Source organism: Channa argus, chromosome 8 (assembly GCF_033026475.1).
Source record: "Channa argus isolate prfri chromosome 8, Channa argus male v1.0, whole genome shotgun sequence".
Taxonomy (NCBI): Eukaryota; Metazoa; Chordata; class Actinopteri; order Anabantiformes; family Channidae; genus Channa; species Channa argus.
In genome coordinates this window covers 1,703,861-1,718,988 of record NC_090204.1, presented here as the reverse complement: position 1 = coordinate 1,718,988, position 15,128 = coordinate 1,703,861, and the positions used below count along the sequence as shown (strand labels likewise).

The following is a 15,128-nucleotide window of genomic DNA, read 5'->3' as shown; positions in this document are numbered from 1 at the left end:
TTACTTTTATACAAGGCCAAATTAAATAAACTATGAGTAAAGAAAGTAAAAAAAATATTAAAGGTGGTGGATACTTTCTGTTTGTTCTGTATGTGTAAGAAGAAAAATCCTTACCATATTACAATAGCCACAATTCTAAGGACGGCCTCATTTAAACTCTGACAGAAATTGACCAAAGCTGTGCCGTTTGGCCCCATCCTCCCCAGCATTATACCTGTGGAAACACATAATGTTACTTTTAAAATAATGGATAAAATCTTTATAATTCGCCCAAATGAATCCTAAATTAGAGGCAAATTGTTACTTTGCAGGATTCAGAGAACAATAATTCAGCTTTTTACCCATAGTGGCTGAAAAAATAACAATCCCGAGGACATTCATTCCGTCGCTTGTTCCTTCCCGAGTGCGTATGAGCACATCAGGGGGTGGAGTCAGGTCAAGTGCAAAGTTCTGGATGTCAGATCCATTATCGTCCTGGATACCGTAGATGAGCACTCGCCGTGACGTGGACTCTGATTGGGCCTGACTCACCGTTGGCTTGGGCTTCACAATGACATCACTATTTGTTCGATACTGTTGCCAGGAAATAAAAAGGAAGCAGAGTAAGACTCTTATTTAGATAAGTCCTAAAAACTACATGGTATGTTTGAAGGTGCTTCGGAGGACAAGGGTCTTACTTGCTGAAATGTGGCCTGGACCAAATTAGATGGGAACATGTTGCTGCAAGACAAAGACAGAATTATTATCATTATTAGATTAAAATATTCTACTCCATAATATAGTACCACTCCAAGACTTCATTTTAAAGAAGAGGTTCATACATTTTCAAGTCTTTATTAAAATGAAGGGGCCTATTTGACTACAAGATGTTAGTCATGGAGAACAGAATCTAGAGTTTTCCATCTTTTGGATGTTTAAATGACCTGAAACAATTTAATGCTTCAGTATTTCAAATTAGTCACATTAATTGAGCATCTTCTAAAATTTTGTAAGAATTGCGCCTTTTGTCCCTCATCATTTTCTGTAGAAAAGGGCTTTGGAAAAGGATTTACAGTATTTATGATCAAAATGAACAGGATGAATCGTTGTAGCCTCCTATCTTTTAATAAGTCTCCCATCATTACACATGTACTGTACAGTAAGCTGGGTTATTTTAATTTTTTTTACTGCAGAACAAAAGAGCTCTCGGATGTTTTTTTGTCGTGGTAAAAAGAATGAGTCATAGTCAGCAAGTTCCAAAGAAAAGATTACACTTTTCACAGTGCATGTGATGACAGAGAGACATAATTATTCACATTTGTCCACATAATATACTGCAAAACGTGAAAATACAAAATAAAATCATTTAATCTGTTGGTGCTCCAGGCTAAATATTTCCCCTGCTATTTCACTGATACCATGCAGTGACATTTAGTGACCTTTCTAAAAAAATGAAAATGGTCCACTCGCTGGTCTGTTTGACTGCAGTTGGTGTTACGTTCATAGTTATCTTCATTGTATTTAGAAAAATAATGCTCAATAATATCTGATAACTAAAACATGATGTACAGATTAGAGGCATTGAACAGCTTAAAGTTAAAGCTATGAAGCTCCACCTTTTAAGGTTACTACAACAATCGAAAGCTGGAATATGACACAATAACTATTCGAAGATACTGTACGCATCACACCTCAGGAAATAATGAGCCCTGATGATATGAATCAAGCTGCCTCTCATAAATTTTATTCCCCCCAAAATATTGAGCAGCTACAAAGGTTAACAGCTGCTTGAGGCTCAGGGTTTTATACACATGCCATCTTGAGACTTGACTGAGAGGCTAAAATGTACAATGTGTGTGGGTGTAGTTAGCGGAGGTGCACACACAGACTTCACCTAAATTACAAAACAAACAATTGTTAATTTCATGTTCACACCACTGAATAATCTATTATTATTTTGAAAGCCTTTTATTAATGATCCTGTTGTGTTAGTGGTTGGTATCTAATGTCACTTTAAGACTGAAAAGCTTTAAGCTACATCAAATCTGCCAGGATTCAATGATTGAACTGCAAAGGAAAGTCAGAAAAAATTCCCAACTTGTTCCAGCGATCAGCAATATTAGAGACTTTGCTGTAAATGTAGTGAACAATTTCAACAACTTGCTGAACGAGATAAATTTGTGTTTTTATATTTTCCTGTGCACCCTCTCTCAGCCTGGCACAAACTTGCTGCTTCTCTGAAACAGATCTGGTTAAGTCATTCACAAATACTAATTTATCAGACTCACTCAACAGAATATAAATAGTTAGGCAACTTATCTCAAGCAACACAGATCAGATCTAATTAAAATTGCATTTTACTACTTGATGTCAAATATTAAGGTGTTCAAACCACTCAGAGCTAGTTCAATTTAATTTATGATAGTCAGATATCTTGTTTCATTCATATCAGGTAATAACATCAACCAGGCTCTGAATTCCTGATCTTCGGAAGTGATGCACATCTCACAATAACTTAGTTGTTGATTCTGGCTTTATATATACACACTGATGATAGATGCTCAAATTAAGCAAAAATCTGGGAATAAACTGTATCTCATGTGTTTGCAATAGCATTTTGACTGCTCAAATTAGGACAATGTGGCCTTGAGATACGTATTTTTTCTCTCCACGACCACTCCCAGGCTCCCAAGTGTACCTTAGTGAATCACTGAAGTTTACACACATCCGTCCAAAGTCATAGTCTAATCAGTTCAACCAGGAGGTCAATTAGACGTTTGTATGAGATGTGATAAATTTCCCTGTAAGTTTTCCTGAGATATAGTAATGACAAGAATGGGATGAATAGTGAAAAAAATAAACTACAGTAAAAAAAAAAATAAAAAATCTGATTCCCTGAAGAAGGAATACATTACAAATGCTGTGCTATAATCACTGTCTGAATTGTTCCAGTCTGGATGCTCACTGTAGGTCTTGCATGTCAAAGACAGTTTGCAAAGACGTGTCTTTTGGTTGAAAGATAATTTAACTTTTGCTGCACGTTGTCAGTGTTTTGTTACTGTAAGAGCATTTTTGCTAAGAAAATGTGTTCTATAAGGCAGCGTTATTAGCCTGTGTGTTAACTGTTTTAAAAGTGTGACTTCAGAGTGGACACACGTGTCATGCAAATAAGGAAAAACTCCTTTTCAAAGGTCAACATTGTCCTCACAGCATCACACTGTTTGGATTCATGAGAAAGGATTAAAACATTGGTCGTCTTAAGCTTTTTAAGTTCCTCTAGTCTGGGATGACTTAATCACCGTCGACTAAACATTTCCTTTATCTTCAATAAAGCATGCCACTCCATTTGTGAGACCCAGCATGATTTAGCAGGATTGTACATTGTTCCTCTTGAGGTATTTCTGTCATGCTGTTGGTGGAACAGTGGAGTTACATCAGGCCATTAAACACAACACAGAGTTGTGTAGACAAGCTGAATAGATCAGCAGGTGACCTTAAAGAAAAGGTCAGTGATTTTCTTCCGTTTAGGGTGTTTTCAAAAAATCTGTATTTATACTCAATTTATATGTGTCAACAGATGTTCTCAGACAGTATTCTAGAGTTGGAAGACTTTAAATATAAATTTTGTAAATTGTTTAGTTTTAGAACGTGCAAAAAAAATCTGCTTGAGATTATAATTAGCATTTAATGCTTTTGTTGTAGATGAAGTCTGGCTGTAGCTGCAAAACACTTTTTCAAGCAAGTATTTTTTTCACAACAGGGACATGACCAGAGGCGTTATCGGTTCAGGACTAAAAGACAAATTGATTCGGTTTTGGTGGCCAAAGGTCAAAGTTACAGTAACCGTATTACTTGCTGTAATTGTTCTCTGTCCACACTGACCAACTCTCCTCATTTTCAATGGAGTTAATGTGGGCCAACATCAACAATCCTCGCTGTACGCAGAAATCTCTATCTGCAGCTAAAATGAGACTTCAGCAGCCTGAGTTTATAAAATCAAGTGGATTATCATCCAACTTTAAAGCTTTTCATGTGGCTTCGTGTTTCTCTGTTGAACTGCATGGAAGAAAACAAAGAAGATTTTTAAATGAAAATGGAATCTATTTAAAAGGTTGAAGCCTTTTATTGTGTTAGAATGTACTTTTTAGTATGTTTTTGCACAGATGGATGACTGTGGATTTTGGCCTCCATCACTTACAGTATATCAATATCTTTTGGAGGGATTTCTTAAAGGCCTGTATTAACAGGAGGAATGATTGCAGCAAATACATACGGAGTCGCAGGGTTTGACTGAGGAATTAATACTGCCTGCTGCTATTGATATATTATCAACCGTGATTGATGAACCATTAACACATTAATAAAATGTGTTGAAAGCAAAGCTGTTACATAGTAAAACTTTTTAAGATAAAAACAGAATTATGCTAATATGCTAATTTTAGCAATTATACAAAATTTACTGAATAATGTGTCTCTCTCGCTCTGGAGAATTAGGAATAAGAGGTTTTTACCTGTATAAAGTTTTGATTCTTTTGGCTTTAAAAGGGTAAGAAAAACACCTACTGGAAAATGCTCCCAACTTCATTTCTGCAGGTACATGAATAAAATTGCTTTAATTAACACTTATGAGAGAGTGATGAGACAGATATGAGACTGTTTAAATTCCATAAATATAATAATGAGCTAAGCAGATGGGAAAGGAGATGCTGCTCAAATCAAACTAAAATAGAAATGTGTTAATATGAGCACTTGCTTTATTTGATAGACTTTGACATCTCAGAGTGTATTTGACCCAGGACACTCAGAGATTTCTATTTAAAACCTATTTTTACCAGGAGCTTTTGTTAAAAACACATCGATGACGAGCACCATGAGTTTTAGACAAATTACATCAATGAAATGCTACTTGGCAACTGAATTTAGCCTAATAAAACTCTTGTGACTCCTAATCTTCATAAACTGGTGTAAAAGTAAAATCATTTAACATCACAGATGAATCCAAAAAAGATTATATCGCTTTTAAATAGCTTTTGCATTAGAAGTCATTAGTTTCTGCTTTTAAGGCCAACTCACTGAGGACAACACCAAAGGAACGCAATTAAATGGTATTTAGGCTAATTTAAATTGGACTGGATATCTGCACATTCCCAAATTGAATGGCTCAGGATTATGTCTCCCTAAATAAATTCTATATTTATTGTATCTGTGTGAGGCTTTCAGTGTACACTTTCTCTTATCCACCCTCCATTGTCCTGTTGAATGAATCACACTTCAAGCTAAATGCAATTCGGTGGAAGAAACACTTGACATGGTGGATGCTGTCCCATGTGGCTGTAAAGGGACTTCCCTTAAGGTCAGACAGCTGAACAGAATGCGCTCCACTGCACAGTAGTTGTACAGACAGGCTGTAGGATCAGGCAGACGTTGTGGAGAGCTTACCGAATAAGGTCCAGCAGAGCATCAGCAGAACTCATGATAGGCTTGCTACTGTCCTCGGAGTCTTCCTTCTGGGCTGCACCACCTGGGTGGATGATGGACACCATGATAATTCCAACTATCACAGCCACAAAGGTCGTCCACAGGTAATAAGACACTGTGATCAGACCAAGTCGACTGGAACACTTGGCGTCCAGGGCAGCCAGTCCTGACATCAAACTGGAGGAAACATTCATGTTAGACACAATTATAAGTGACACTTGACACTGTAAGAATATTTGAAATTATCGACATCATGTACTTAACACATCACAAATCCTCTCTTTAGCAAATATTCTTAAATAATTTTCCCTAAAACTTTCCTTAAACCTCCAAGTTGTGATCTTGACAACAGCAGCAGTTTTACGGTGATAATTAAGCTTTAACAATATTGCCAACATATACACAAGTATGCAACTTAACATCGCTTTCGGCAGCAGTTGTCTGCACACTTAGAACGAAATTATGCCCAAGTTTGAGAATGATCCACTGAGGAAACTAACGTAACACAACTGAAAGCTTTAGATCGAATACTAAATGGAATTGTAGTGTGTGTTGTGCTTTTTTCCAGGTCAAAAATTAAACCAAAATCCCCGTTGGACATTTATTCATTATCAATACTGTTTTGCAAGCAGGACCAACATTATTTGTCTGTGCCTTGCAGAACTGTTACAAATAATCAATTTAATGACATGACAACACTCGGATCATGATTCACTTTCATTAGGCACAAAAAACATGCTTAGGTTCAGGGATCAATCATGGCTTCGCTTCAAAATTGAACATTTTAGGGTTAGAGATATACACAGTTTAGGTTCAAAGGTTAGATTAGACCGGAAATTCTGATTTTGCTAAAGGTTGCCAATCGAAGGTCTTGTGCATGGATTGCTGTTTCCCTTGAGCTGGGGATAACATTTTGGGTTGTCAGGTACATAAATGTTGTCCTGCGTGTAGGAAAGTCCGATCAGAAATATAACACAAGTCGACCTGAGCGATTGGTTTGTAGAGTTAGCTGTTAATAACCATTGATCTTTGTTTGGATGTAGTCAACCAAACAGTATTTTGATTGTATTCTTTCGTTGGCTGCTGTGAAATTGAAAGGATGTTTATGCTTATATCTGCACCAAATGTTTTTCCTATCTATTGTCTATTTCATATTCATGAATTCAAGATAGTCACTGCAGCTGTCCACCTACTCTTCGTCTGCCATCGTTGAGGTTTCTCTTGAATATTGGGGTCGACTTAACTTTGAAAGAAATACTGGCACTTCAGTCATGCACAGCACACATCACAGCAGACCTCAGAGGCAGTGCTCAGTCACATTCTCTATCTTCAGGGCATTGCTTTGTGGGTCTTCAGATGCAAAGATTTATTTCAAACTGCTGCTGCTTCTCATCTATTCTGTAATTCATAAAGTTGATTCTCGTGTGTGTTGTGCTTTCACATTAAAACATCAGTTAATTTCCTGTTCTATACAGAATCAGATGATCTGTCAGATCCGGCTGGAAGTTTTGTTAAGAGAAGACTGATGTACTGCGCCCTTGCAAATCATGTAATTTGGCGAGAGGCAGACGCCCTGAACAAGTCTCCAGTCTATCTCAGGGCCAAAACACAGACAGACAACCACTCACCATTCACACCTACAGGCAATTTAGAGTCACCAATTAACCTAAAATGCATGTTTTTGGACTCGGGGAGGAAACCTGAGTTCTTGGAGAAAACCCATGCAACATGCAGATCATTGTTTTAAAGTTCCCATCCATTTTTTTGGAGAGTCTAATTAAAAAGTAACGGGATGATAATTGGACAGTCTTGCGCAGTCAGCAGAAATACAGTGGGTTGCTGAAACAATGATACAACCTTATATTACAGCATAATAGAATAATTCCCACTTCGAAATGCTAAAAGTAGCAGAAGAAAATGTCTAACTGACCATCAAGTCCTCCAACTTTAACAGCCACAGATGACGTTTGTACCCACACTCTCATACGAATCCATGAATCTTTACTGTTAAAATAGTGCCACTGCGTAAGGTGCAGTGTTAGGCACAAAAACATTAAATAAATATGTTGGGCCTAGTACAAAAGTCATGGTCTGCCCTAATAATCAGTACTTCTTGACAGTGGGATGTGAAACGTGCTGTTACATTAAGGAAGTACTGATCCTATGTTACTGTGGTTGGTACCATTGTTGGTGCAATTATGGATTTGAAATCAACATTTGATATTCATAGTGAATGCTTTTGCACGCATCACTATTAGCAGCACCATAAACATAAAGGTGGCCTGGAAATATTTTTATTCTTTAGTCTTTTTTGGAACAAAAGTGGTAAGAACAATATTATAACAGGCCTTGGAATTGCTGATATTGGTTAAAGTTTCTTTCCACTGTGAAAAACACAACCGCAAACTTTAAAAGTCTTATTTAGACAGCACAACAATGTAAAGCTCGTCGAGATATGAGCCCTCTGCAGCCATGGAGAACTAAAACCGGACTTTAATCGCTGACAGCAGATGCAAAAAGCAACAAAGAACTAACAAAGCCTTTGACTGCAAACAGTGTGCGATGTATGAAATGTTGCCCATTTCAACTACTGGCTCTCCGGCTTTCAGACCCTTTGAATAAGTAACATACCGAGAAATGCAACAAGTTACTTGACTTGTTGCAAGAGTGAGGTAAAGTAATAATGTTAATTTCGAACAGACTAAAGAGTGGAAGTGTGTTGTTTTTGATGCAGACCTTATGAAAAGATGCTAGAGACCTGCCTAACACCAGTGAAGCATGGCGGTGGAAACGTGACGATCTGGGATTAAATTGATCACATTCAAATAAATGTGAATACATTATATTCTAGATTAAATAGGTTTGAACTTTTAAGCTCAAATTTGAAAGTGTGAAAACCCCATGCAACAAAGCGCCTCACATCTATCTAGCTGTCCCTATTATGTGCAGCATTTTCCATCATTCTAGTAACAAAAGGTGAAGAATAATTGTAGCCTGAACCAATTCAAGCTGCCAGGGTTATAATAAAAGCCTGATATCAGTACCTGGACACGACAAGCGGGAGAATCAGCATCTTTAGCATCCTCATCAGCAGCTCTCCGGGAAACTGAAAGTACTTCACTTCCTGTCAGAGAAAGAGAAAAATAAGTAATGGTAACAGGTAATCTGGAAGGAAATTGGATTAGATTAGTTTCGTGAAAAGTTGAAACCCTTGAAGTTTAGAAGAAAAATGAACAAGAACAAGGCATTTTTACGGCCTCTGAAAACGAGCTGCAAACTTATGCCACTTAAGCAAAAAATGTCTCTGTCACTAACTCTTTAAGTTTCAGTGTAGGTTCGAAGTAGAGCCCACGCAGGACATTAGAGGCACTGGACCCTTTTCCTTATGATGATATTGTCAGCCATATCATTTGTGACTGTGAGGACTGTGATGTTTAAAGGAACGCATTGCATTTTTGTAATTGTGTCTGAACAGAAAACTTACATGCCCATGTACAGTATAGATTATAATACTGTTGGCAGCTTTAAACTGTTTGTGGTCTATTTGTGGTCCATAGGCCCCAGTGTGTGAAGAAAGTCTTTCTCAAAGCCATTTTAGTGTATGTGATAGGGGAGACCTTCACACACACTGGCTTTAAAAATGGAGCACAGGAAACAATATTTTTAACATTTGATTCTTCTGTAAGCCGGATACTCTTTTTTTTCCATTGTGACTAATAGTATTTGTTGTTTTTCATTTGGAAAGTGTAAAAATGTTCACCTCTAAATGTTATAGTGCATTTTAGGTGGATTCTGAAATTTCATCCAAAAGTCAAATATTCCTAACTTATTAATGGGGGTGTATACAATCCCCACAGACTGAAGTTCAGAAAAGATAAGACAAACCACTGGTGTACTAAGCAACATACACAGAATGGGTCAGCAAAAGGAAAACGGCAGCAGTCAATGAGTGAATGTTTACATGGACTTAAGTAACCGGGTTACTCAGGAAAAGCTGATTTTTAACGGTCATGTAAATGTAAAAACTGGTTTCGGGTATCGGTGTAGGGGATCAGGGAAACCGGGTTGCCCCAGGTAGATTTTTGTCTGATTTCTCTGCCACACATAAACAGGCTTATGCATGCGCGTGAAAAAATGTGCAGACAGGAACACGCAGCTAAGCGAAAGGTTGGATGATAGGAGAGATCATTAGTGGGATGAAGTCGCCTCATTCTTAAAACAAATCGGCCTAGAAAAGTGTCTCATCTAAAGTCTAAATAAGTCACTTTCCTGTGTGGATTTTTTAATTCAGATGTTCTCATTGTGAGTCAACTGCATATGTCTCTCCTTTTTTACTCTGCTGTGACATGAACACCCACAAAAAAAGAAAAGTCAGAAAGATTTTTGTCACTAAGCTGTGAGCCAGGCTTGCAGAACAAGTCTTACTTACTTCTCTGCAGCACTGTAAATGTGGCTTTCTAGCAACCAGGTTACTTGAGTGGATGTAAATGTAAAGAGTTTCTCTGCCCAAATGGATCAAATCTAATTGAAAGCTTCATCATGCAGAAAGATCCAAAACACTTGACCAAGTCCTTCACCAGACAAGAATTGACCATGTATTTCATGGACCGTGTTGCAAAGGAGAATAAAGGGAGAAACCAATAACAACTGGTGGAGTAGTTTACAAAAAAGGAACTTGCAGACAAAGCTTTGTTTAATTTGCTCTAAAATTATTACTTCTGATACTTTTGCTCACTTAGAATTCGTCCCATTGGATACAAAATGTGCTGTTCTAGCTTTTTTGTTGTATGTAGGTGTAAATGTAAATACCACTAATAAAAGCTGATATTCAAAACTATCCATTTTTTGACCTTGAACACAAATGTGTTCAGTGCACAGCGTTTGGTAATGTACACCTGAAGTTTACTTTTGTCCTCTTCTGTACTTACTGTGCTTTATCTTCAGAGGCCCCACCATCTGCAATGCTAAGTGATTTACTCCAAATGCCGAGATGTTTTAGGGACTAAGACACTTTTCTATTATAGTTTCCCTGTGGATAACTCAGAATATTGTGTAAGGGAGCTTAAATGAAGTGACGCCCTGCTGAAACGATGCAGAAGTGATTATTACAATCATAATGTTGATTGTTGACAGCACATTTATCATCCCTCCCTTAGTTAATGATGCTAGAAGACGGATTGAGCAGGAATCTTGTCTTGTCTAGTCATAAAACGGCTGCTAACAACTCAGGCTGCTTATGCAGAAATCAATCATACGGGAGATCGAGCGTATAAGCATGAGCATGATTGTCATTTTCATTTGATGGAAAGCAGACACCGACCCCCTTTACTTACTATGGCTTGTCGTTGTAGGTGGAACCAGTATTTTCTCGGCAAGTGACACCTTTTATCGCTGCCAAGTGAGACGCGTGACAAATTAGAGAGTCAGCGCTAAACACAGACAGATACTGTCCATGTGAGAAAATAACAGCAGGAACAGTCACAGATAAACGACCAGGTGAACGTTTCCAAGGTCTAAGAGTTATGGGTGCCAGTTGGGCACAAATCTGCAAATTTCACAGGTTTTTTGGTGGATTTGTCTCCGTGTCTGCTGAGCGTAACACTGGCAAAGCTCCAGAGCGACAGGACAGCTGTTCTCTGTCAGCTGTGCTGCTTCCATCCCCAGCAGCCAGACCTCATATCTCCACTCTGTCAAAATGAGGCTGGCAGCGTGTCAAGAGCTTGAAAAAGCTTCTTTTCTCCCAAGTCGTCACTGTGACAGTGGTTTGCTTTATGGTAGTCAGCGTTTGATAATCCTGCACATCAAAGTGTAATTGACCTTCAACATTTCACGGCAGGAATCCAGTTTACTGCACACACTGAGTGAATGAATGAGCCACAGAAAGGCCGCTACACATTTTTGAGTGGTTTAGTAATAAGGTGTGCAGGCTCATTTTTATGCTGATTCAATTCAACATTTCTTCTCAGGTCTCGTGTTCCTTTGTCACGTTTATTCATGACTCTGCAACCGCCAGCCTAATAAATACCCGAAGGACGAGTGGAATGTTTCTTAAAACACCCTTAAGGACACACGTGCTGTCTGTTGTGTTCGAAACTTTGAAAAATCATGTAGTTGTATAGTAGACACACAAGAGGCTCATGTAGAGGTGAACTGAAATAAAATGAATAGATGGATTCTGTTGGAAAACATCAACAATGAAAACAGCGTAAACTCTCACATGTTTTCAGCTGTATTGATGTTGCAGTTGACTTTGCTGGAAAATCCTCTGAATCACTCCAAATTTGTAAAGCTCAGTTTCAATGATCAGCAGTCTCACAATTTAACCCACGTTTTACAATTTATATTTATAAATTGCTATTGTAGAACTACTAATATAGTCTGTGAGGAACATAATGTAATGTCACTATGATTTCTCAACCCAACAGAAAACCTTGTAGTAAGGGGATCTTTTAATTACAGATCACATACCCCATTTGTATTCATACTCACTTCATGACTCACATTAACCTGATACAAGTTTCATATTTTGGACTAATGACTTCCAACACACCAGAGGTAGGAGATATTTGTCAGAGATTGCTTTCCTTGTAATAATTATTCTGCCATGATCATGCTTCAAATTTAATCTCAGGTAGACATATTTTTAAAGCAAACCACGCGGAACCTGATACACAATGAATGATATGTTATTGGAAACTGTGTCTACTGGATGTAGAACAAGATTTTCATTTGACTCTTTTACTGTATCAACGTATAAGACAAGTTATCCCCTCACACTACACTGACTTCTGATGGTTATCATAACTAACACTGCAGCGCACTACACAAGTATTAATGTGTATTAACTCAATAGGCAACTGGACAATATACTTTAGACTTGTATAGTCTGAAATTTTGTGTGTTTGTATTTTCCGTGGATGTGTGTGTATCAATCTTTAGAATTTAATCTTGTAAGGAACCTTGCATAGAAATCTTAGACATTATGTTCCTATGCAAAGCTGCAAATCATTTTCCCAATGCGGCACATCTTTTTAATTTTAAGTGCAACTTTGACCCTACAGTGAGTTGTAAAGAGGGGGCTGGGGTGGATGGTGGGCATACACAGAATACCATTAGGTATTGGGTTAGTTAGATGACATATTTTTGCTGTGGCTTTGACGGAGCAGCTGCAGCTGCAGCACGAGGGTGACTGATGCCAAAGGAGGGAAAATAAACAGAGAAAAAAATGGGAAAATAGTGTGTATGTGTGGCTGAGGTAGCCGAGCAAAAAGTGTGTGGCCAGGTGTGAAAATCCATCCAGCATATGTGGGTTTTGTTCCATTTCACGTGTGCACATCAAGCAGCACATGCTGCCTGTGCACAGGCACAACACAGCAAGTCACCAAAACAACATGTGGAGTCTGCGAGAACAGCAAAACAGAAAATGTTCAACATAACCTATAAAATTTGATTTAATCAAACTAATCGACTAATATTTGAACAGAAATATTCTGATAAACCTTACGTTGAATTTCTTAACCATTGTGTAAAATAAGGATGGAATAAAAGGCCAATATAAAGTCACATTTGGTGTTGGGAGATTTTGTTTTTTTTTCACTGTTTGTAACCTAAAAGCAAAGAAACAAGGATTGTTGATGATCATCATATCAGCCGCCTCATTTGCTGCCCGCATTTCCATTTGTGTGGGTTTCCCAGCCCCTGTTTCTATGTAACAAGCGGCAAATGGAGTGCATGCTATGAGTTTGACAAGGCACAGAGATGAGAACAGTCTAAGGTACATATCATTTTGGAAAATGTTAATAACGCTGTAGTCAGACAAACTGAAGGTTTTATCCGGTAATTTAGAAAAACTACTTTGCCATGGAAAGTTTTGATCTCTGATTAAATGGAAAACTTCACCAGTTGGATTTATGTTTGTTGGTTTTTCGAAATGTGCTCACCAATGAACTTCAGGGACTGTTACGTGCAAATAAACCATGTTATTTACATGACTGAACACGCTAACTGCTCACTCTCTAGTTTTAACATGTGCCACAACCTGAATGAAGCTGTGAGGCGGCAGTGCAAACCACTCTGTCACAATGCTGCCCCTCCGCAGAGACATCCATCCATCCATTATCTGTCACCGCTTATTCTGTTTGTGTCTGTTCGCACCTACAGGCAGTTTTTGATTAACGCATTAGCCCAACATGCACGAATTTTGGACGGGTGGAAGAAATCCACACGAGCACCGGGAGAACATGTACACTCCCCGCAGAAAGGCCACAGCTGGCCGGGCCGTAAACCTGCAACCTTCTAGCTGTGAGGCCGCAGCGCAGACCACTCTGTCACAATGCTGCCCCTCCACAGAGACATCTCACAGGGAATTTATGTCCTTACAGGACCCGAAACAAAACAGCTAAACTTACTCTGCAATAGCTGTAAAAAAGCGTCAGCATGTCCTGAATGAGGCCAAACGTAATCCCAGCACGATGTGAGGCAATACGCATCCAAGTGTCCACATTTTGAGAAATACATGTTCAGACAATATCTAACATACTTTACCTTTTTAAGGTGTACGGCAGCATCGTTTACCAGGTAAAACTACTAGGCTCCCGTCTTGCTTGTGAAGGCCCCAAGTCCCTTTTCTATGTTGCTGTCTGTTTTTTTTTTTTTTTGTCAGCCACAGTTTAGTCTTTCTATGTGAATGGAATAACACATCACCCTTTATCAAGACTGCTAGTCCTTCTCTTTTGCTTGTGAAAAGGATTTCAAATGGATTTAATTTCTGTTGTCAAGATAAGAAAAAAAGCATATTAGTTTTTAGAACATTTTTCAAACTGTTTCTTAATTGGAAAGCACATGAAATAAACCATGAGTCATCAAGAATGGGGGAGCTTTCTCTTTCTTTCTGTCATACTCTTCGGCTTTTAATCAAGTGTTTTGTTTGCTTGTTTTGCTCCAGTTTTGGAGATTTAAATGCACCGGCCTGTCAATGCTCAGCAACACCTAAACGATTGGTGTCTTTTCATCGGGGCTCAGAAATGTTCTTTTTCTTTTTTATTATAACATCATAATCATGTTAAATAAAAGATTTATAAAAACTTGGATTAAATAAGGCTTTGCTGTCAATACTTATCGGGTCGAAATCTTCAATTATGCTATTAAGGTAGATGAGAACATCTGCGGTATATCTGCTGACTCATAAACATTTCAAAATGTGCATTGTGTAAAGCTGATGGAAGTAAGTCTGAGGTTAGGGATGTCAGGGAGGATATGGATTGGGGGCTGCTGGGCAAGGCGGGGGCATAATGACGGCTAAAGAGCTTTTCTCTTTAAGCAGAGAGAGCTTAGTTTGCTGTGTAAGAGCAGGATTTGAGCAGGTTTGTCTCTGCTCTGCTCATCTTGCACTCGCGCGGGGATGTGTATTTGACTGTGTGTGTGTGTGTGTGTGTGTGTGTGTAAAGGGTTGTCGGCAGTACATGGTGTAGCTGTTTCCGATTGATCAATCAAAAGGGTCCATGCAGTTCTATCGGCCAGTCAAGTCTGAAAGAATTGACACCAGACAAGGAGCAGCACAATATATTCAACACAATACACAACCATTGTTCCTAATATTAAACATCCAACTTTGGAAAAGTGAAAGTTAGAGACAGACTAACTGAGAACCTTACACCTAATACAACAGGCAC

The 15,128-nt window shown here is 38.4% G+C and overlaps 1 protein-coding gene across 2 annotated transcripts in view; it reads right to left on the bottom strand.

Annotated features, from left to right (window-relative positions):
• Positions 1-15,128, bottom strand: part of slc1a7b (solute carrier family 1 member 7b) — a 30,526-nt gene that overhangs the window by 11,480 nt on the left and 3,918 nt on the right. For both annotated transcript variants that reach the window (XM_067513283.1, XM_067513282.1), the window contains exons 2-6: positions 8,502-8,581; positions 5,419-5,634; positions 678-720; positions 342-573; positions 115-214 (exon numbers count right to left, since the gene is read on the bottom strand). In XM_067513283.1, the coding sequence (XP_067369384.1) occupies positions 115-214; positions 342-573; positions 678-720; positions 5,419-5,634; positions 8,502-8,581 (671 nt within the window). The remainder of the gene's footprint in view (positions 1-114; positions 215-341; positions 574-677; positions 721-5,418; positions 5,635-8,501; positions 8,582-15,128) is intronic.